Source organism: Microcebus murinus, chromosome 7 (assembly GCF_040939455.1).
Source record: "Microcebus murinus isolate Inina chromosome 7, M.murinus_Inina_mat1.0, whole genome shotgun sequence".
NCBI classification, from domain to species: Eukaryota; Metazoa; Chordata; class Mammalia; order Primates; family Cheirogaleidae; genus Microcebus; species Microcebus murinus.
The window spans coordinates 25,063,914-25,087,675 of NC_134110.1; the positions used below are offsets into that span (position 1 = coordinate 25,063,914).

General features: G+C 49.9%; 1 protein-coding gene, 1 non-coding gene and 1 pseudogene across 4 annotated transcripts in view; 1 reads left to right on the top strand and 2 right to left on the bottom strand.

Annotated features, from left to right (window-relative positions):
- ADCK5 (aarF domain containing kinase 5) overlaps positions 1–3,563 on the bottom strand; it is a 17,615-nt gene extending 14,052 nt beyond the window's left edge. For 2 of the 3 annotated variants that reach the window (XM_012760250.3, XM_076004921.1), the window contains exon 1: positions 3,459–3,563. In XM_012760250.3, the coding sequence (XP_012615704.1) occupies positions 3,459–3,470 (12 nt within the window). In that variant the 5' untranslated portion in view covers positions 3,471–3,563. The remainder of the gene's footprint in view (positions 1–3,458) is intronic. The other variant, XM_076004920.1, reaches the window with a different exon arrangement.
- Positions 3,564–5,695: 2,132 nt separating this feature from the next.
- Positions 5,696–6,156, top strand: LOC142871853 (small ribosomal subunit protein eS25 pseudogene; annotated as a pseudogene).
- Positions 6,157–11,190: 5,034 nt separating this feature from the next.
- LOC142872018 (U6 spliceosomal RNA) lies at positions 11,191–11,297 on the bottom strand. Its single transcript, XR_012920266.1, has one exon. It is a non-coding gene; the product is annotated as a U6 spliceosomal RNA (small nuclear RNA).
- Between the last annotated feature and the right edge of the window lie 12,465 nt (positions 11,298–23,762).

Consider the following 23,762-nt stretch of genomic DNA (forward strand, 5'->3'; position numbering starts at 1 on the left):
TATTTTCAAATAGAAATAGAAAACAGGCCGGGCGCGGTGGCTCACGCCTGTAATCCTAGCACTCTGGGAGGCCGAGGCGGGTGGATCGTTTGAGCTCAGGAGTTCGAAACCAACCTGAGCAAGAGCAAGACCCCATCTCTACTATAAATAGAAAGAAATTAATTGGCCAACTAATATATATACAAAAAATTAGCCGGGCATGGTGGCACATGCCTGTAGTCCCAGCTACTCGGGAGGCTGAGGCAGGAGGATTGCCTGAGCCCAGGAGTTTGAGGTTGCTGTGAGCTAGGCTGACGCCACGGCACTCACTCTGGCCTGGGCAACAAAGCGAGACTCTGTCTCAAAAAAAAAAAAAAAGAAAAAAAGAAATAGAAAACAAATGGGGCAAAATATTGATAATAGGGAGAGCTAAGCAGTAAGCATCTGGATAAGTAGTTATATGTACCACTGTACCAACTACGATAAATGTTTTCATAATCAAAAGTTGCAAACATCTGCTGTAACACAGAGTCCCAGCCAAGAGGTGGCGTTTCAGACATGAAACAGCTGGTGTGGGGCAGGGGTCCTCACCTGCAGTACCCCGTCAGTTCCCCTGTCTAAAAAGCAGGGATGACTGCACCATTAAAGCCGGGGTCATGTGAACTGACATTTGCAAAGCCCTTGCGCAGTGCCCAACATACCAGGCACTGCCTCAGTGCACATGCACAGGCAAATAATCACCGAGGTCATGCTGGGGTCATGAGCCCTAACACAACATGGCTGGAGCCACTGGTCTCTCCAGGCCCTCTGTGCCAAGCTGCCACTGGCCTCAACAGCCTCACCCTCCTCTCACCAGTCCTGCCCTGGCCCAACTCATCTAACACAAAGGAGACTCTCTGGGCTGAGCTGAATTGTGTTAAAAGAGTGTCGGCTTTCATGAGATGGGTTTAGAGAGAATGAAGGAGGCTTTAGCCAACCAGAGCTGAAGAGCATCCACAGAGTGGAAGGGCAGGAAAAGGGGTTTGCTGCTAAGTTTCAGAAGGGGTCACCAAATCAGAAGGTGGGACAGGAGAACTGAAGCACAGAGTAGGGAAGTAACTTATCTAAGACTGCATGGCTGGTGAGTGCTGGAGCCACTATTCCAGTCCCCAAGGCCAGTCCAGAGTCTGCCCCAACATGAGGTATCTGCCTGGATGGGGCCTCTTGCATGCTGTGGGGTGTTGGGACAGACCTGCCCCCAAACCATCGCCAAAGCCAGCATCACAATGGTGCCATGAGGCCTGAGCAAGAGCAGGACACAGAGTCCGCAGAGGGAGGTTCACCCTCCACGCCCCACCACCTCCACCTCGAGAGGGAGCCCTGGGGACCACAGTAGATCAGGGTGAGGGCTCATCTCCAAAAGAGAATCACATGCAGCCCCATCCAAGCACCTAGGCTGGTGATTCTCCAGGGTTTCTGGAGGCGCTGGTGGAAGGCACAGAACCTACAGGTGGCGCCTAATGTAAAGCACCCTCCTGTTGAAGGGGTGCCTCGGCGGGGGCGGGCAGAACCCACTGGAGATGCCTTTCATCTGTGAAAAGGAGGTGGTACCTTGCAGGGCTGGAGAGGGGAGTTTCCCAGGGGCTTTCCCATTTATTTTCTCATGTGATCCACAGATAAAACTCCTGGCAAAACTGGGAGTGGAACCGAGTCTACTGCTTCCTTAGCCCTACCCTTTCCAAGGGGAAAACTGGCCTCAGCATCCTGCAGTGACGTCTCTTGCCACGTGGGCGGCCTGACAGTACCAACAGAGCGCATTGCCTCAGGGGTGTGGGAGAAAAAGTCAAGTTCCCTAACTGACAAATAACTTGAACACCATTTTCATATAAAATCACACAGTTCTCTCACAGAAGAGAATGCCAAATTTGAATTATTATTTAAAAGCCTGAGGCTCTGGCCACACCCCTTGGTGCTTCCTCCATCCCCTACAGTTGTCCTCACATGCTCCTGCGACTGTTAGCTTGCGGTGTCTGTCCCCCAAGACTGAGCAGGACCACCTCTCCAGCATCTTTGTACCACAGGCACTCGACAAACGCTTGCCAAATAAGATGAGTGTGTCGAAGCACAGGATAAATAGAACCCATGGCCCAGCCAGGACCTCGCCAAGCAACAGGCAGAAGGTCACAGTCAGGCAGGAAAGGGTGGTGGCCCCTGTGGTAATCTGGCCCTGGATGGGACTTCAAGTAGACAAGGCCTCGAGCTGACAACTCCAGAGCCTGCCCCTCTAGGACCCATGGGCCATGCAAGTGCCTGGCTCCTCTCTACGTGGGGTGCCCAGCACTCCCCAAACAGCAGAGGAAACTGAGGCACACAACTGTCCCCAAGGCTAGGAAGTGACAGATGGGGAACTTGGGCCAGGGGAGGTGGGCCTGGTGACCATGATGCCCTGTGCTTCTCTGGGGGTGTGTACCCTCTTGGTACCAGCAGCACTCAGAAGCCTGACTTACAGTCACAAGGAGCCCCAAGGCAGGGCTAAGACCTGTCCCATCCACCCGCAAGGGCCATCTGGAAGATTGAGTGAGCTAGACACACGAAGTTTTGTAAACTGTAAGGTGCTGTGCCAGAGGCCAGCCTGCCACCCAGACTAACCCTACTTCACCATCTCAGCTGGCGCTCAGCAGTGCCCTCAGGGGAAATTCATTTGTACTGGTTAGGTTTATTCAAATAATTAAAGCTCTCCAAAAAATTTCAAGTTCAAAAAGAACAGTGCTGAGGAGCCCCCTCCACCTCCTCAGCCATGAACCATCTCAGGAAAGGACCGCATTCCTGAGGAGGGGTGCGGAGAAGTGAGTCAAGGGCTCTGGAGCCTGGTTGGAAAGAAGTAACTCCAGGTCCCTGGGGGTGGGGGTCTGGGCCCTGCAGGGACTCAGGTCTCTGGGGATGGGAGTCTGGGCCTTGCAGGGACTTGGGTCTCTAGAGATGGGGGTCTGGGCCCTGCAGGGACTTGGGTCATTAGGGGTGGGGGTCTGGGCCCTGCAGGGAATGGGTCTCTGGGGGTGGGGGTCTGGGCCCTGCAGGGACTCAGGTCTCTGGGGATGGGGCTCTGGGCACTGTAGGGTCTTGGGTCTCTAAGGGTGGGGGTCTGGGCCCTGCAGGGAATGGGTCTCTGGGGGTGGGGTCCTGGGCCCTGCAGGGACTCAGGTCTCTGGGGGTGGGGGTCTGGGCCCTGCAGGGACTGGGGTCTCTGGAGGGGGGGGGTCTGGGCCCTGCAGGGACTGGGGTCTCTGGGGGGGATGGTCTGGGCCCTGCAGGGACTCAGTTCTCGGGATGGGGGTCTGGGCCCTGCAGGGACTCAGGTCTCTGGGAGTGGGGGTCTGGGCCCTGAAGGGACTCAGGTCTCTGGAGGTAGGGTCTGGGGGGCATGCAGGATCTCAGGACCCTCAGGGGCCCTGAGGGACGGGCAGGGGGTCTCGGGGCTCTCCGGCCCGGCGGATGCTCACCGGTCGCCACATCTCCCCGGCACCGCTGTGCTCCGCGCCGGCCCCGCGCCGCCTTGTATCTCAGCCCAGCAGTCCCTGCGTGAGGCAGCGGAGTGCGCACGCGCGCCATCGCCCACGAGCCCCGCCCTGGCCGTGGTAGGCGGTGACTGGAGGCCACGCCCCGGCCTGCACTCTGCAACAGAGCAGCGTCCCCTGGCGGCCAGAGGCGACCGAGCGTCTTGCGCCGGGCCGGCACCCGCCAAGAGCAGCTGGATCGACTGACTACCGCACTTGCCACAGGGCACTGTGCCCTTCCTGGACCAGTCACAGGTAGTCTGGGTGCAGCGAGAAGCAGAGGGATGAGCCGTGGGGGGCTAGAGGTCCCCGAGGTCTTCTCGGCACGGTGCCGTGTGACTGAGGAGGATCTCTTTAACTTGCTTAGGACCTGCTTTCCTAGTCACTCACAAGATACGGTCGTGTCAGGTGCAGTTTGGGTTGACTACAGCGCTGCTGTGGCCCTGCTGGGTGCTAGGCGCCCCCAGGCCTCTGCTTCTGGAAGACGGGACCCTCGTGTGGCCTGGCCGCCCCGCTGAGGCCCAGCGTTCCTGGATTCCCCACACTCGCTTGACCTGCTTATGCTGACCACTTGGGAAAGCGCCTGCCACCCCCACACACCCTGCCTCCCTGCCTCCCCACCCCCACCCCGGCAGCTTTCACATCAGGGAAGCAAGCCCAGGCTGGGGGCCAGGAGGACCATGCCGGAGGAGGACAGGCGAAGACCTTTGGGCCAGGGCGCAGAGCCTACCAGGGTACTGGGAGGCCCAGGGAGCCAGAGGGCAGCAGGGCCCCCTATGTCACCCGGTCCTACGCACCTGAGAGGGCTGCCGCTCTGGGCCCTGCACCTGACCAGGCCCTAGACAGAGGGTGGAGCTGGGATGTCTGGGTTGGGGGCTCTAAGAGCAGGTGGGGGTGCAGTGGGCAGGGCAGAGGATTCAAGGTGCCCGGACCTCAAGATGGAGAGGGGAGGCATGGGGCATTCAGGACTGAAGCCATTCCACTGTGGTGTCCACTGGAGCATGGACCCCAGAGGGACAGCCCATGGGGAAGATGACTATTATTAGGTCCTTGCCCCTACAAGGCCAAGCCTGCACCATGGCACAGGCCAGCAAGAGGCCTCAGGCAGTCTGGCAGGGGCCCCTGTGGATGGGACTCAAGGCCTACCTGAAGGTCTAGGGCCATGGAAGCTCCTAGAGGCACTGGGACACCTGCACAGGCCCAAGAGAGCTGTGAGCACCCTGAACACGAAAATTGAAGTCTCCCAGCCAGCAGTGTGGCTTCCAACCAAGGCTGATTCAGAAAGTTACTACCATGTAGCATTGCCAGTGCCAGATGTCAGGATGAGTCCATGCAGCCATATCAGTACCTTAGACTCAGGATAAATGGGGGTGGGGTGGGGAGGTGTCAGCTTCACAAAACAGGTGACATGGGCTCCACAGAGCAGCAGAGAGCTGGGCTTCAGGAGGTGGGTGGATGGGATTTGGAGATGGCTCAATATGGCATGGAGAGAGAAGAAAGGGGCCGTCTGGAAAGCCCAGGATCTCGCTGTAGCAACAGGGAGTGAGGTGGTATGCCCCTGGTGGGGAAGTCAAGGACACTGCTTCCCTGGGGAGGGGACAAGAAGCCTGAGGTAACCTGTGGGCTTGTCAGGAGCTCCCTCAGGGAGGGCTCAGCCCCAGCTCAGCAAGGGTGGCCCCCAAGGCAGAGACTGAGGAGGGGCCTCAGCTGGGTCCCTCTGCCTCTACAGTGAGTGCTCATGGCCTCAACATTCCCCATCACATAGCTCACTGACACACCCACACCCCTGCTGACCCAGGGTTACTCCCTTGCAGCTGTACTCGCTGTCCACAGCTGGGCTGAGGCAGGTTGGGGGCCGAAGGGGAGCACCCCACCCCAGTTCATGGCCTGGAACCTTGAAGGGCCCTACCCACCAGGCCCCTCCAATGTGCTCTATACTCTCCTCAGCTCCTCCCCAGCTGCCTCCCTCTGTCCAGCCCTCCCAGATCCTGCTGGCCTCCTGTGGCAGGAGCCCCTCTTCCATCTTGAGGCCCATGTCCCTGCTATGGGATCATGCCCTCTTTCTCCTGTCCCTGCAGTCATCTCACTCCATTAGGTCACCCCAAAAGAACCAAACATGCACTGGTATCTACCATTTAAAACACAAAAACACTTTTTTTTGTCCGACATCTTGACGAGGCTGCGGTAGCTGAAGCGCTTCTACAAGCTTCGCAATGCTGCCCAAGGACGACAAGAAGAAGAAAGATGCCGGAAAGTCGGCCAAGAAAGATAAAGACCCAGTGAACAAATCTGGGGGCAAGGCCAAAAAGAAGAAGTGGTCCAAAGCCAAAGTTCGGGACAAGCTCAACAATTTAGTCTTGTTTGACAAAGCTACATATGACAAACTCTGTAAGGAAGTTCCCAACTATAAACTTATAACCCCAGCTGTGGTCTCTGAGAGACTAAAGATTCGAGGTTCCCCTGGCCAGGGTAGCCCTTCAGGAGCTCCTTAGTAAAGGACTTATCAAGCTGGTTTCAAAGCACAGAGCTCAAGTAATTTACACCAGAAATACCAAGGGTGGAAATGCCCCAGCTGCTGCTGAAGATGCGTGAACAGGTCAAACCAACTGTATATTTGGAAAAATAAAACTTTATTAAATCTAAAAAAAACAAACCACACAAACAAACAACCCCCCCCTTCAGTGACTTGCTGTCCTGGCTCCTGGGGCTCACAGTCCCTGTCCCTGGGTGGCCACACTATTTCTAGCAGATGGAACAGGGGCTAAGGCATGGGCACCATTTCTGGACCTGGGCCCACAGCCTCCATGTGATGCCCTCCTCACTAGTGTTGGCGATTCTGGGACCACCCAGTACCTCTTACCCCTTCCCCACTGGGTTTGTTCCTGGCCTGTCCCCACTCTCCCTCCCACCTTGTCCCTCATCAACAAGCCCCGCCAGCTTTGGCCATCACTAGAATCCATGGGCCCAGGTCCCCTGGCCACTGCTACTGTCTCCCATCTCCTTCCACAGGAGAGGAGCTGTGTTACCACCTGCCTGGGGGGAAGGCAAAGAAACCCCTAACTCTGGAAAAGGCAGGCAACCAGGAGAGCGGCCAGGGCTCCTGGCAGGCCCTGCAGTGGCTCACAGCCCCACAGAGAGACTGCTCCAGGCCAGTGTGTGGTCCCCTGTGGCCTCTAAAATAAGACCTTGGCCTTAGCCCCTTACAGGAACATCCTGAGGACATCACAACCTCCAGCTCTCCAGCAGGTTCTTCTTACTTTGGGGAGGGCTGTGGAGGGTGGGGCCAGGTCCGGACACTAGATTCCAGCAACCACAGCTGCCAGGGGACTGCCTGCCACAGCCCCCCCAACAGCACCCAGAGGATGCTCAAAACCACCATGCTCTTGGCACTGAACCTGCATGAAGCCCTGCCAGAGTGCCACGTTGAAGATGAAATAAAAACTCCTCCTGGTGGGGACAGTTGTGCAAGTGGGAAGATTTAAGCCTCAAGACCTTTGTACAACCCTCATGCCTGGACTCTTCCCCTTCTTTCTCCTCCCCATACCTCCTCCTCTCCTTCCCCTCCCCCTCTTTCCCATCCTCCTCCCTTCCTCCTCCTCCCCACAACTCCTCCCATACTTCCTCCTCCCCTCCACCTACTCCACCTCCCCTCTACTCCTCTTCCTAACTTCTCCTCCCCCAACTCCTCCTCCCCTTCCCACTCCTCTTCCTCCTCTATACTCCTCCTCCTCCCCTTCTCCCTCCTCCTGCCACATCTCTTCCTCCTCCCCACACCTCCTCCTCCTCCCCCCACACCTCTCCTACTCCTCTCACAGGGCTCAAACCAAGGGCATCTCTTCCATTGGGTGGTCCTGGCCTTGGCGGAGCCAGGACCTCAGCTCCTCTCTCACACCACTGGCTGCTGTTTTGCCTGCCTTACATGTGAAATACCCGTCGTCCCCAAGGTAATGCATTCTGGGCTCCTTATGCTGGCTGAACACATGCAGCTGCCCTCAGTGATCCTTTGTCCCCTTCCCGGGAGGGCAGTACATGATCACTGCCTCATCCCTAAAGTCCAGGCTGGGCTTGGCCAAGTGGACCTGGAGCCCCTCCCAGGACCAGGCTTTCTGGAGTGTTCTAGGTTACACATATTTGACCTCCTGCATCACCCTAGACTGATTAATGGACCAGTGCAGTGCATCCATGTGGGCTGACATGTAAGGCTCCAGGCATCTGTGAAATGATGACATAGGCAAGGTATGAGCTGCACAGCTGGATAAGCTGTGCTTTGCCCTGTCCCAGCCTACAGGGCTTTGTTCCGGATAGACAGCACATGCCCTGGACTGAATGTGGGCACTGTGCACTGGGGGATGCTGTGGGGAGTCAGCATGCCAAAACTAGGGCTACTGGGTCTAGGGAGCACCAAGAAAAACTTCCCCTGTCCCAAATGACCTCAGCTATCAGAGACATGCCAGATCCCAGGCCCCTGTTCTCAGCCCCTCTCCCCCATCTCCCAGCACCTCCATGTCCCCCAAACATGGTGTTCCCAGTCCCCTTGGGCTACAAAACTACTATGAGAGAAGAAAGAGTGTAAATAGGCATGAAGAAACATGACTTTCACACAGGTATAAAATGATCATGTGTGTAGTGGCTGGAACAGTGTTCCCCAATAAGGACTCACTCCAAGTCCTAGTTCCAGATCCTGTGCAGGAGATGTTGTTTGGAAATAGTATCTTCACAGACCTAATTAAGTTGAGGATCTCTAGAAGAAATCATTGTATATTAGGTTGGGCCCCAAATCCAATGACTAGAGTCCTTACTGAGAAAGGAGAGGAAGATAAGGACACTGAAGCAAAGGCCAGGAGACAATGGGGACAGGGTTGGAGCGAAAAGACCCTGGCCAAGGAGCCTGGATGGCACCAGAGCAGGAGGAGCCCCACAAGGTTCTTCTCAGAGCCTCAGGAGGAACCAGCCCTGTGGACACCTTGATTTCAGCCTTTTGGTTTCTAAAACTGTGAGAGAATAAATTTCTGACATTTTAAGCCACCAGGTTTTTAGTAATGTGTTCTGGCAGCACTTTGACAACAAGGACAGTGTGTCAAAGTTTTATTTAAATCATTAACTGGCCAGGCACGGTGGCTCATGCCTGTAATCCTAATACTCTGGGAGGCCGAGGCAGGCGGATTGCTCGAGGTCAGGAGTTTGAAACCAGCCTGAGCAAGAGCGACCCCCATCTCTACTAGAAATAGAAAGAAATTAATTGGCCAACTAATATATATAGAAAAAATTAGCCGGGCATGGTGGAACATGCCTGTAATCCAAGCTACTTGGGAGGCTGAGGCAGCAGATTGCTTGAACCCAGGAGATTGAGGTTGCTGTGAGCTAGGCTGATGCCACGGCAATCAATCTAGCCTGGGCAACAAAGCGAGACTCTGTCTCCAAATAAATAAATAAATAAAATAAATAAATCATTAACTAATGGGCCAGGTGCAGTGGCTCACGCCTGTAATCCTAGCACTCTGGGAGGCATAGGCAGGAGGATCACTTGAGGTCAGGAGTTCGAGACCAGCCTGAACAAGAGTGAAACCCCAGTCTCTACTAAAAACAGAAAAAATTAGCCAGGCATGGTAGCACATACCTATAGTCCCAGCTACTCAGGAGCCTGAGGCAGAGGTTTGCTTGAGCCCAGGAGTTTGAGGTTGCTGTGAACTATAACACCATGGCACTCTAGCCCAGGCTTCAGGAGGTGGGTGGATGGGATTTGGAGATGGCTGGATATGGCATGGAGAGAGAAGAAAGGGGCTGAGTGAGACAAAAAAAAAAAAAGATTAAATCATTAACTAGGGAAAAATCAGGCCAGGCGCGATGGCTCACGCTTGTAATCCTAGCACTCTGGGAAGCCAAGGCGAGAGGATTGCTTGAGCTCAGGAGTTCAAGACCAGCCTGAGCAAGAGTGAGACCCTGTCTCTACTAGAAATAGAAAGAAATTAGCCAAAACAACCAAAAATAGAAAAAAATTAGCTGGGTATGATGGCACGTGCCTGAAGTCCCAGCTACTTGAGAGGCTGAGGCAGGAGGATCATTTGAGCCCAGGAGTTGAGGTTGCTGTGAGCTAGGCTGAGGCCACAGCACTCTAGCCCAAGCAAGAGAGTGAGAAGAAAAAAGAAAGAAAGACCAGTTCAAAGGAGAAGTTCAAGAACCATGAATTCATATGAAGTAAAGGAATCCTAAAATGGACTTAAAAATAGATGTAAGACCAGCTTTTTCCACAGGAAAAACAATGGAACCTCCACTGGATTGAAATTACTCACATGTCTATAAAAAGGAATTGTTGGCAATGCTATCAATTATCTGCAATTTACATATCTGTAAAATAGCTCAAAGACTGTGAGAGGCAGGAACCTGGTAGAGTCAAAATTAGATAACCTGGAAAGGTGTGCTCCAAAAGTGGGTACTTTTCCACTGGAAATGCCAGCAATGTATCTTTCTTGCTTATTCCAAAGTTTAACGTTTTCATTACTGACTCCTCATCTTCACTTTTTTTGAGACATGGTCTCACTCTGTCACCCAGGCTAGAGTGCTCGCTTGAGCCTAGGAAGTGAGCTGTGTGGTATTGCAGCTCTATGTTTGACATTTTGAGGGACTCCAGACTGCTTTCCAGTTAGTGATCTTTTCTTATATGTATGTACCATTTGTGTATCTTCTTTGGAAAAATGTCTATTCAATCTTTTGCCCAATTTTTAATTGGGTTATTTGCCTTTTTACTGTAGAGTTGTAAGATTTCATTATATATTTTAGATACAAGTTCTAATCAGATAGATGATTGCAAATATTTTATTCACTTTTTTTAAATTTTAGCGTATTATGGGAGTACAAGTGTTTAGATTACATATATTGCCCATGCCCCCCTCCCCCCAGCACTTTTCTCAGAGTGTTCTTTTTAAAATATTTTTATTTTTTGCCCAGCTGACACCTTGATTTCATTTTCTTTTTTTCTTTTTTTTTTTTTTTGAGACAGAGTCTCGCTTTGTTGCCTAGGCTAGAGTGAGCGCCGTGGCGTCAGCCTAGCTCACAGCAACCTCAAACTCCTGGGCTCAAGCGGTCCTTCTGTCTCAGCCTCCCAAGTAGCTGGGACTACAGGCATGAGCCACCATGCCCGGCTAATTTTTTCTATATATATATTAGTTGGCCAATTAGTTTCTTTCTATTTATAGTAGAGACGTGGTCTTGCTCTTGCTCAGGCTGGTTTCGAACTCCCAACCTCGAGCAATCCGCCCGCCTCGGCCTCCCAGAGAGCTAGGATTACAGGCGTGAGCCACCTCGCCCGGCCTGATTTCATTTTCTTAAAAATTGATTTTAGGCTGGGTGCAGTGGCTCACGCCTGTAAATCCTAGCACTCTGGGAGGCCGAGGCGGGCAGATTACTCGAGGTCAGGAGTTCAAAACCAGCCTGAACAAGAGTGAGACCCCATCTCTACTATAAATAGAAAGAAATTAATTGGCCAACTAATATATATAGAAAAAATTAGCCGGGCATGGTGGCACATGCCTGTAGTCCCAGCTACTTGGGAGGCTGAGGCAGAAGGATTGCTTGAGCCCAGGATTTTGAGGTTGCTGTGAGCTAGGCTGACGCCACAGCACTCACTCTAGCCTGGGGCAACAAATCGAGACTCTGTCTCAAAAAAAAATTGATTTTAATATTATGTATGGAAAGCTTCATGAATTTGTGTGTCATCCTTGCGCAGGGGCCATGCTAATCTTCTCGGCACCATTCCCATTTTAATATATGCGCTGCCAATGCAAGCACAATAGTGTCTTTTGAAGCACAAACACTTTTATGCTTATGGGGGAAGCCCAATTTATCTATTTTTTCTTTTGTTGCTTATGCTTTTAGTGTTATATCCAAGAAATCATTGCCTAAGTCAAGATTGTGAAGATTTATTCCTACATTTTTCTCCAGGAGTTTTATGGTTTTAACTCTTAAATTTAGGTCTACAATCTATTTTGAGTAAATTTTTGTATACGGTGTGATGTAGAGGTCCAATTTCATTCTTTTGCATATGTACATCCAGTTATCTAAAAATTCCTTGAACATTCGATTGCCTTGGCACCTTGTCAAAATTCAATTAACTATAAATATAAGGGTTTTATTCTGGACTTTCAAGCCCATAGATAGAGAATGAAATGCAACTCCAAAGACTGTACCCATCTATCTGTTGATTCTATGTCAGTCCCCAGGACCACTCTGTCTCAATGTGTAGCTTTATGAAAAGTTTTGAAATCAGGAAGTATGAGTGAATCCTCCAATTTTATTTTATTTATTTATTTTTATTCTTATTTTTATTTTGAGACAGAGTCTCGCTTTGTTGCCCAGGCTAGAGTAAGTGCCATTGCATCAGCCTAGCTCACAGCAACCTCAAACTCCTGGGCTCAAGCAATCCTACTGCCTCAGCCTCCCCAAGTGGCTGGGACTACAGGCATGTGCCACCATGCCCGGCTAATTTTTTCTATATGTATTAGTTGGCCAATTAATTTCTTTCTATTTATAGTAGAGACCGGGTCTCGCTCTTGCTCAGGCTGGTTTCAAACTCCTGACCTCGAGCAATCTGCCTGCCTCAGCCTCCCAGAGTGCTAGGATTACAGGCGTGAGCCACCGCGCCTGGCCCTCCAATTTTATTTTATTTTATATTATTTATTTATTTTTTGTTGTTGCTCCATGGGTTGGAGTAGAATTTTATTTTTTTTAAAGGCTGTTTTTGCTATTCCACAACTCTTGCATTTTAATATTGTTAGAGACTAAGACCCTCAACACCCCAATGACTTGTCTTACGCACGGGCCTCACCCTAGAAAAATTCCTAGGACAAAAACAGCACCCCACCCTCCAGCTATAGCTCTGAGAAGAATGCATCCCATGGCATGCTGACCATGGAATTCTCCAGGGTGTGCTAACTGCAATTGTTCCCGACCACCTGCCAGGTTGGGGTTGGGTAACCAGACACAAACAACCTTGATAAGATACTGATTGGGGCTGATTAGCCCAAACCCGAGCTTCATCATCCCCCCACTCTATTTTTCTGTTCATACTTCCTTGTTTCTGTATGATTATTAAACCAGCAGAAAATCTAAGTAAAGTAGACCTTGACAACCATTTGCTTGGTCTCGTTCCTTTCTCTCGCCCATCTCTTTCAGGCACGGTCCCCCTCGCCCCCCGCGAGTAACAGAAGGTCCCGAGGGCCGGGACAAGTGGCGCCCAACGTGGGGCTCGAGGTACGGACCTTTGTCGGATGACGCCAGCGCAAGCTCCTCGGCCGAGAAACCCCTAGAGAGACCTCCGTTCTGCCGCTCACAGAATCGACGGTCTGGTGAGTAGATTTTTTACATTGTCATCCCATCGAGATGGGCCATTCATTGTCTAAAGAGGCCGTTTTTATCAAGGATCTCAAGGCCTCACTCAGAGAGAGAGGAATTAGAGTTAAGAAAAAGGATCTAGTAAAGTTTTTTGTGTTCATTGATCGTGCTTGTCCTTGGTTTATTGTTGGTGGACCTGAGATTCACCCACGCAAATGGCAGAAGGTAGGCAGAGATTTAAACAATTTACTTCTGATGTAAGGGCCTGGTTGCAGCCCAAAGCTGCTGGCTCACTTGTGTGAGCCTGGATAACAGAAAATTGGCCCAGGGGAGGAGCAATCGGCTTCTGGAAACTGCTAGCTTGGGGCCCAAAGGTAGAACTATCGGCTAAACGCATATTTCTGCTTCTGAGAATCGCTTGCTTGCAGCTAGACGCATAGGTACGGTGCCAAATAAGGGAGAAAGGCCCCTTTGCCGCCGGCGGGCTACCAGTCCACCAATCATTTTAAAGACTAACACGCACAATCAGCTTGTGCAGCGCGGGTGTTCAAGAGGGAGGGGGGATAAAAGGGCAGCCCCAGCTTTGGTCAGGGTCCTTGCCTGTAAGAGCGACCACTGCGCTGGCACTCTAGGGCCTGGACCCTGGCTAGCCAGAAAATAAAGCTCCTCTTGAGTGATTGCATCCTTGGTGTCTTCGTTCGTCTGCCTGGCAGGGTGCAGGAAGCCGGTCCCTAACACTGAATCAGGGCCCAGATGCCGTCCCTGTATCCGTTTTCTCGTACTGGAGACTAATTAGAGATATTGTTGAGGGAGCAGATTCAGACCCCAATAAAAAGCAGCTGCTCTCAGTAGCAAAATTCTGCCTCCGACTCGTATCGCGGTCTGCTTCGAGAACGTCTTTAGAGGCGACCAGAAAGTCGGCTTCTCCTAATGATCCTGAGACACCAACATGCCCTTCCCCTTGCCCCTCAGTTTGTATTAATATGCCCCCTCAGGACCCCCCGGCTGAGCTCCAGACATCTAGAGACGAGCCCCCCACTAGTAGGCCAGACACCAAGACCATCTACCCTCCTTTGCCTACCCTCCTCTTGCATTTAATTACCCGGTGTTCAAGAGACACCCCCTCCGAGAGTCTCTCGACCCCGCAGGAGAGGCAGCCCTCAAGGAGAAAGCGGCCCGATATCACAATCCCGAATGGCCGCCTCCTTACGCGCCCCAGATTTGCGCACCTTCATTAATGCCTCCCCTTACAATCCCCTTACTTTTGCGTGCCAAAGAAGACTTAAGTCAAAGGGTTACGTAATTAAAGGATGTCTTACAACTTCAAAAAGAGTTTGCCCAGCTTTCCAAAGACTTGTCCTCCCTCCAAGATACGCTTAAAGATTCGGTCTTCATTAGCCACCCACATCATGAGACCGCCCAATCATATGCCACCTTAAATAAGAAATCCTTAAAGTCCTCCCATAAAGCCCTAGCATTCCCAGTAGTTACCAGGTCTAATTGGCGAAGAGACCTTGCCGCCCCTTCTTCGAGCCAGTCCCTGCCCCAAGATTCAGATAATGAGGATACGGAAGGGAGGGAAAGAGAAAGCGAAAGTGATGACCTCCCAGAAGAAACAGACTCAGAGCCCACTGAATTTCGCAGACTAAAATTCAAAACCTTAAAAGAACTGAATTCTGCTGTTAGGGTGTATGGGCCCAATGCACCCTTCCCTTTACCTATTCCCTCCTAGAGGCAGCCTCGGGGGGCGGCTACCTGCTCCCCGGAGAATGGATCAAGCTAGTACAGGCGGTCCTTTCTCGCGGATAGTTCCTCTCATGGAAAGCCGACTTTCTCGACCACTGTCAGACTACAGCTGCTAATAATTTAAAAAACCCCAATTCTGTATCTTGGACCCTTGAAAAACTTAGCGGACAAGGGAAGTTTGCCACTGAACAGCGCCAAAGGGGACTCCCGATTGGGCTCTTGTCTCAGACTGCCGCAGCCGCCTTCGGCGCCTGGTGAACACTTCCCTCTACGGGATCTGTTCTCACTCCCCTGACAAAAATCACCCAGGGAGCTCAAGAGGGCTTTAGTGAATTTGTAGATAGGCTTTTAGAATCTGCTGAGAGGACCCTCGGACAGGAGGATGGCGATAATAAACTTATTAAACAATTGGCCTATGAAAATGTCAACAGCGCTTGCAGGGCCATCCTCAGGGGCAAACTCAAAAATAAAGACCTTAATGACATGATTAGGATGTGTAATGATGTTGACCCCTTCGCCCATAAGGTATCGCAGGCCGTGCAGCTTGCGGTTGGGGCCGCCATCCAAGGGACTGCGGCACAGAGAGGCTGTTTTAAGTGCGGTCAGCCAGGCACTTTGCGAGGCAATGCCCCTTGGCCACTTCCTCTACCGACCCTAACCCTCCTAAGCCGCCAGGCCTCTGTCCTCGCTGCAAGAGGGGAAATCATTGGGCCAATCAATGCCGCTCCAAGACTGATGTCTTTGGAAACCCCTTGCCCCCCCTTTCGGAAAACGGCCTGAGGGGCCAGCCCCGGGCCCCTCGCCCTATTCAATTTCAGTTGGCCTCGGGGAACAGCTGACAAGAGAGCCCCCAGACTCTAGACTCCTCCGAGCAACCACAGGGAGCACAGGAGTGGACTTGTGTGCCTCCTCCAACACAATATTAAGACCTGAGGATGGTGTTCAAATTTTGCCCACTGGCTCCTTTGGACCCCCCCCCCCCCCGCTAACATGTTCTTTTTTATTCTGGGCCGAGCCTCCTCCACTCTTGCAGGGCTCATAGTCCACCCTTCCATAGTAGATAGTGACTTTACAGGGGAAATTAACATCCTAGCCAGTGCGCTTACCGGCCCTGTGTGTGTCTCTAAGGGACAGCGCTTAGCTCAGGCATTACCCTTGCCCCTTAATACATCATTCCCAGCCGTGCTTCTTGCCCTGGCTCTTCTGATCTTTATTGGGTCCAAGCTATCACCAAAAAACGACCCACCCTGCGGTTAAAATTAGATGGTAAACTTTTTAAAGGCCTTCTTGATTCTGGCACCGATTCCACAGTTATTGCCCAGGACGCCTGGCCCCAATCATGGCCACTGCAGCCTTCCCTTACGCACTTGCAATGTATAGGACAGTCTAGAGATACTCTCCAGAGCTCAAAAATTTTAACATGGGAAGACTCTGAGGGAAACAGAGGTACCACTCAACCCTTTATAGTCCCAAACCTACCCGTTAACTTATGGGGGCGTGATATCCTTGCACAAATAAATGTCATTATGTGCAGCCCCAATGAAGTTGTAACCAGCCAAATGCTTAAACAGGAATTCCTCTCAAGACAGGCAAAGAGGGTCAGGGACTAAGATCACCCTTAACCACCCTCCCTAAGTCAGACAGATCAGGACTAGGGTTCGAAGAACATTTTTTGTAAGGGCCATTGATCCCCCTGCACTTCAGGCAGATAAAATCACTTAGAAAAGTGACTCCCCTGTCTGGATCGATCAGTGGCCCCTCCTGTCTAACAAGCTAGCCGCAGCTACAGCGTTAGTGCAGAAACAATTAGCTGCCGGACACATAGAGCCCTCTACTTCACCATAAAACACCCCCATTTTCGTCATCCAAAAAAGGACTGGCAAATGGCGGCTGCTACAAGATTTACGGGCTGTTAACCAAACAATGGTTCCCATGGGGGCACTCCAGCCTGGTTTGCCTTCGCCCGTAGCTATCCCCAAGGGCTACTATAAGATAGTCATTGACCTAAAAGACTGCTTTTTCTCCATACCATTGCACCCAGATGACTGCAAACGCTTCGTTCAGTCTCCCGGTAGTAAACTGTATAGAACCCTCTCCGCGCTTCCAATGGCGAGTATTGCCTCAAGGCATGGCCAACAGCCCTACCCTTTGCCAAAAATATGTGGCTCAGACAATTGATTCTTTTAGAACTCAACATCCTCAAATATATATAATTCATTATATGGATGACATTCTTTTTGCTGGAGCCGACGAGGCAACCTTACATCAAGTTACCATGCAGGTTGTCTCGGCCTTACAAGCTCAAGGCCTCCGCTTGTCCCCTGAAAAAATTCAGGTCTGCCCCCCTCACCTGTTCCTAGGCTTTGAATTGTTCCCCAATAAGGTCCTCTCCCAAAAGGTGCAAATCAGGAAAGACTCTCTTCAATGCCTTAATGATTTTCAGCGCCTTCTGGGCGACATTAATTGGCTTCGCCCATATTTAAAACTCACCACAGGACAGTTAAAACCCCTATTTGACATCCTGCAGGGAGATACTGATCCAACCTCTCCCCGATCCCTAACTAAAGAAGGGCAGCAAGCCCTTAATTTAGTCGAGCAGGCCATAAATGCCCAGGCCATTGGCTACTTCTCCCCCGACTCCCCTTTGTACTTTATTGTCCTCCCTACCCCCTTTTCGCCCACGGGACTCCTTTGGCAGGGCAAGCCTCTTTTTTGGGTTCACCTATTGGCTTCCTCCCCTAAAGTCCTTCCCACCTACCCTTACTTAGTAGCTAAAATTATTCGCTTCGGGCGAGAAAACTCCCTTAAGCTCTTTAGAAAGGATCCAGATATCATAATACTCCCTTACAAGGCTTCCCAAATTCAGTGGCTAATACAAAATGATAATGACTGGGCAGTTAACTGTACGTCTTTCCAGGGCAAACTAAATAATCATTACCCCCCTGATAAACTAATTCAGTTCCTCTATCGGACACCTGTAATATTTCCCAAAAAAACAAGAGTCTCCCCCATTCCAGGAGCCGTCTTAGTCTTTACCGACAGATCCTCCTCAGGCACCGCGGCCTATAGCATTAATGGCCAGGTCCGCAGTTTTCCCACCAGATTCTCCTCTGCTCAACTCGTTGAGTTAGCAGCCTTAGTCGCAGTCTTCAAAAATGTAGATCAGTCGCCATTTAACTTGTATACTGATAGTTCTTATGTTGCTCATGCTGTCGCCACTTTAGAAACTGTGCCTCATATTCGGCCCTCCAACAATACCACTCAAATGTTCCAGCAATTGCAAAGACTCATTCATTCTCACTCTATGCCCTTTTTCATAGGCCATATTCGCGCCCACACTGGCCTTCCTGGGCCTCTAGTCGCTGGAAATAATCTTGTTGATCAGGCAACCCGCATTGCAGGCGCAGTCCACACTATCACTGTTGATCCTGTTTGCGCTGCATGCCAAGCTCATGATTTACACCATCTCAATGCCCATACCCTCAGGCTTAAATTCTCCATTACTAGAGAACAAGCCAGAGAAATCGTCCGCCAATGCAGGGCTTGTTTTACCCTTCTCCCTGAGCCACACCTAGGAGTCAACCCTCGCGGCCTGATCCCTGGGGAGCTCTGGCAGATGGATGTCACTCATTACCCCCCTTTCGGAAAGCTTAAATATGTACATGTCTCTATAGATACTTGCAGTAGATTTATCTTTGCTTCCCTACAAACAGGCGAGGCCACCCGCCACGTTATCAGCCATGTTATAGCCTGTCTCACCTCCCTCCCTCAGCCTAAAGTTATTAAGACTGACAATGGCCCGGGATATGTCAGCTCCAACTTCAAAAGTTTTTGTGCTCAGTTAGGCATTAAGCATGTTACAGGCATTCCTTACAACCCTCAGGGCCAAGGTATTGTAGAAAGAGCTCATCAGACGTTAAAAAATACGCTCTCCAAACTACAATCGGGAGGAGGAATTTTATATCCCTTGACAGGTAATTCCAAAACCCTGCTTAATCATGCCCTGTTCATTTTAAATTTTCTCACCTTTGACACTGCCGGTAAAACGGCCGCCAACTGCCTTTGGCACCCATCCACCACAGATACTTATGCACAGGCCTTATGGAAGGAGCCGCTTACAGGCAAATGGCTGGGGCCTGACCCTGTCCTCATATGGGGAAAAGGACATGCCTGCATCTACGATACCCAGGCAGAAAACGCCAGATGGCTACCAGAGAGAGCGATTAAGTTATATAACCCACCCAGGGAATCCCCTGAAAAGAATTCTTAATTCTGTTCTCTTCCAGAAATACAATGACTCCCCGAGAAAAGGCGCTGCCTCTCCTATGCCTGATTCTAGTCGTGATCAAGAGCACCATCGCAACCAACATCCATCAGATCTACAACTATACATGGCAGGTAATTAATGAGGCAGGAGACGTTGTTAATTCCCCCTCACGTCTCTCCGCTGTTATACCATGGAATCCATTAGAAATTGACCTATGCGTATTAGCTCTTGGGGCTAAAGACCCTGTGTGGGGCCTTCCCGCACTTTTCGCCCTCAGCCAGCTCCTCCAACGGCTGACTCCTCCCCAGGCCTTTGCTCCTCGGGAGCCGGACGCTCTGCGACGAGATATAAAGATTTTTATGTTTGCCCAGGGGCCCATTGACCTCGTACCAACAACTACCAATGTGGTTATGCCCCTGACTTCTTTTGTGCTTCCTGGGGCTGTGAGACCACCGGTGATGCCTACTGGAATCCCTCCTCTTCCTGGGATTATATCACCGTCAAAAAGCAATTTCCCCGTCAAGCTCCTTTGTCCCCTTACGCCCCACAACCACCCACTGATCCTCAGTGTAACAACCAATGGTGCAACCCCCTGTTAATTTCATTCACCGAAGCTGGAAAAAAGGCTTCTTGGGATCAGTTCAGGGGATTTGAGTGGGGGCTCAGACTTTACACATCTGGAAAAGACATTGGTCTCACATTTAAAATCAAGTTAATTAAAAGCCTCCCCAGAGGTCCTATAGTTGCAATAGGCCCTAATAACAACCTTCACCCACCTCGACCTCACAGTCCCTCCAGGGACCTACCCTCCTCCCCAACTGTGTCCCCTTCTCCGTTCAGCACCTCCCTATACCGACCTACCCTACCCGAGGGGCCCCCCTCCTCTGCAAAACTAATTCTCACCTTAGTCAACGCCTCTGTCAGGACCATCCGAGAGGCCAATAATTCAGAATATCAGGAGTGTTGGGTATGCTACTCCCCCCAGCCTCCCTTCTATGAAGGCGTTGCTACATTTGGTGAGCCATTATTTACTAATGACACCAGCAGACTCAGATAGGGTCTTGAGACCCATGGTGGCCTGACACTCAGCCAGGTCACAGGCCTAGGCCTTTGCCTTCTTGGCCCAAGAATGCTCCCTCCTGCACCCTTAGAGAAAATATGTAATCAGTCAATTACTCTCAACTCCACTTTTCAGTATATTCAGGCATCTAACACCTCTTATTTTGCTTGTTCTTCCGGCCTTACCCCGTATGTAGTCACTGCAACGTTTCTTGAGCATAGAGAATATTGTGTGTTAGTCATGCTTTTCCCCAGACTCACTGTACATCCTGCTAATGAGTTACTTCAGTTTTGGGAGCGAGGCACCACAATGCCCCGGGTAAAGAGAGAACCCATCACAGCCATAACACTCGCAGTTATTCTAGGCCTTGGTGCCACAGGGGCTAGAACAGGCATAGCCTCTCTGATCACCTCCAACCGACAATACCTGCAGCTCTCTGTGGCCATCGATAACGATCTCCGAGAGCTACAGCAGGGTCTAAAATATCTCAAAGAATCCCTCGCTTCACTTTCTGAGGTAGTGTTGCAAAATAAAAGAGGCCTAGATTTAGTGCTCCTCCAAGAGAGAGGTTTGTGCGCAGCACTTAAAGAAGAATGTTGCTTTTACGCAGACAAAACAGGTCTGGTAGAAAATAGCATTGAGAGAGTTAGACAGAGCCTTGAAAATAGAAAAAACAGAGGGAACAAAGTGAGGCATGGTATCAAAATTGGTTTTCCACATCCCCCTGGTTATCCACATTGCTTCCCAGTGTCTTGGGGCCGTTTGTAGGTTTTTTGTTGCTTCTCACCTTTGGGCCCTGGGCATTCAAAAAACTAACCAACTTTGTTAAGTCGCAGGTAGACGCAGCCACACAAAAATCGGTCTCCGTGTTTTACCAATGGCTGGAACAAAGAGGCTCCAGAAAAGACCTCCATACAGAGCCTCCCCATACAGCCATAGAGGGTCTAAATTTTTCAAACCTTGCCTCAGACATGGAACGCAGTTGGTTCCAAAGGCTGTGGAGATGCCCATGACGGGATTATCGCGATGCCATGTACCAGATGTGCACCCCACCAGCAGTGAGGTAACTCCATGATGGGAATATTGTAGGTCCATGCCCGGGGGGACACTTCATCATTAGAAGTGCCAGAGCTGGATGCCACCTACATAGCCTAAGACAGAGGCCTCACCTTCACATTGATCACACGATCTTGTTTGAGGTGCTGGTCGCAGAAGCCCATCGCGTAGCCTAAGACAGGCTCTCCACCAACTTGTGTAAAACTCCCTCATATTAGTAAAAAGAGGGGGAGATGTTAGAGACTAAGACCCTCAACACCCCAATGACTTGTCCTACGCATGGGCCTCGCCCTAGAAAAATTCCTAGGACAAAAACAGCACCCCACCCTCCAGCTATAGCTCCGAGAAGAATGCATCCCATGGCGTGCTGACCATGGAATTCTCCAGGGTGTGCTAACTGCAATTGTTCCCGACCACCTGCCAGGTTGGGGTTAGGTAACCAGACACAAACAACCTCAATAAGATACTGATTGGGGCTGATTAGCCCAAACCCGAGCCTCATCATCCCCCCACTCTATTTTTCTGTTCATACTTCCTTGTTTCTGTATGATTATTAAACCAGCAGAAAATCTAAGTAAAGTAGACCTTGACAACCATTTGCTTGGTCTCGTTCCTTTCTCTCACCCATCTCTTTCAGGCACGGTCCCCCTCGCCCCCCCCCCCCCCCCCGCGAGTAACAAAAGGTCCCGCGGGCCGGGACATAATATGAATTTTAGGATCAGCTTATTAATTTGTGCTAATAAGCCAGTTGATTTTAATAGGGATTGCTTGAATCTATAGATCAGTTTGGGGAGTACTGCCGTATTAACAATATTAAGTCTGCTGATCCATGGATGTATTTCCTTTTTTTTTTTTGAGACAAAAGTCTCTGTTGCCTGAGCTATAGTGCCGTGATGTCAGCCTAGCTCACAGCAACCTCAAACTCCTGGGCTCAAGCAATCCTTCTGCCTCAGCCTCCCAAGTAGCTGGGACAACAGGCATGTAACACCATGCCCGACTAATTTTTTCTACATATTTTTAGTTGGCTAATTAATTTCTATTTTTAGTAGAGATGGGGTCTCACTCTTGCTCAGGCTGGTTTTGAACTCCTGATCTTGAGCGATCCTCCCACCTAGGCCTCCCAGAGTGCTAGGATTATAGGCGTGAGCCACCACGCCCAAACCCTGGGATGTATTTCTGTTTATTTAGGGCTTTAATTTCTTTCAACAATGTTTTGTAGTTTTCAGTGTATAAGTTTTGTACTTCTTTTGTTAAATTTATTTATAAGTATTTTATTCTTTTGGGTTATTTTGAGACAGAGTCTAGCTCTGTTACCAGAGCTAGAGTGCCATGGTATCAGTCTAGCTCATAGCAACCTCAAACTCCTAGGCTGAAGCAATCCTTCTGCCTCAGCCTCCCAAGTAGCTGGGACTACAGGTGTGAGCCACTACACCCGGCTAATTTTCTTTTTTTCTATTTTTAGTTGCCTGGTTAATTTTTGTTTGCTTTTAGTAGAGATTACAGGCTTGAGCCCCCGTGCCCTCCCCTTTTTATTCTTTTTTTTTTTGAGAATCTCACTCTGTTGCCTGGGCTAGAGTGCCCTGGCGTCAGCGTAGCTCATAGCAACCTCAAACTCCTGGGCTCAAACAATCCTTCTGCCTCAGCCTCCCAAATAGCTGGGACTACAGGCATGCGCCACCATGCGCGGCTAATTTTTTCTATATATTTTTTGTTGGTCAATTAATTTCTTTCAATTTTAGTGAGACAGCGTCACACTCTTGTTCAGGTTTGTTTCGAACTCCTGACCTTGAGTGATCCTCCTGCCTCGGCCTCCCAGAGTGCTAAGATTATAGGAGTGAGCCACCACACCCAGCCTATTTTATTCTTTTTGATACTATTGTAAATAAAATTGTTTTCTTAATTTCATTTTTAGATTGCTCATTGCTAATGTACAGAAAAAAACTGATTTTTGTATAGGATGTTGTATCCTGAAACCTTGTTGAGCGGAACTCATGTATTAGCTCTGACAGTTTTCTGGGGATATCTTAGGATTTTCTATACATGAGATCATGTCATCTGTGAATAGAGATAGTTTTACTGCTTCCTTTCCAATCTGAATGCCTTTAACTTATATTTTCTACCTAATTTCCCTGGAGAGGACCTCTTGTACAATGTTGAATAGAGGGTGAACATCCTTGTTTTGATCCTGATCTTAAGAGAAATTTTGTCTTTTACCATTAAGTATGATTTTAGCTGTAGGTTTCTTGTGGATGTCCTTTCTCAGGTTGAAGAAGCTCTTTTTTTTTTTTTTTACAACTGTGACCATAGAAACTCTCTTCTAATCCTAGTTTGTTGAGTGGTTTTTTCATGAGAGTGTGTTAGAGGTTATTAAATTATTTTTCTGAGTCCATTGAGATCACGTTATTTTTGTCCTTTATTTTATTAATATGGTGCATTGCATTGATTGATTTTCACGTCTTATAACCAACTTTGCATTCCTGGGACAAATTCCACTTGTTCAGAGTATGTACGCTTTTTTATATGCTGCTGCTTTCAATTTATTAGCATTTTGTTGATATTTACACCTCTAGTCATAAGGAACATTGGTCTATAGTTTCCATGTCTTGTGATGTCTTTATGTGGTCTTGATGAAAGAGTAATAGGATGAGTTGGGAAGTGTTCCTTACTCTCCCATTTTTGGAAGAGTTCATGAAGCATTGGGATTAATTTTTTTTTTTTTTTTGAGACAGAGTCTCGCTTTCTTGCCTAGGCTAGAATGAGTGCCGGGGTGTCAGCCTAGCTCACAGCAACCTCA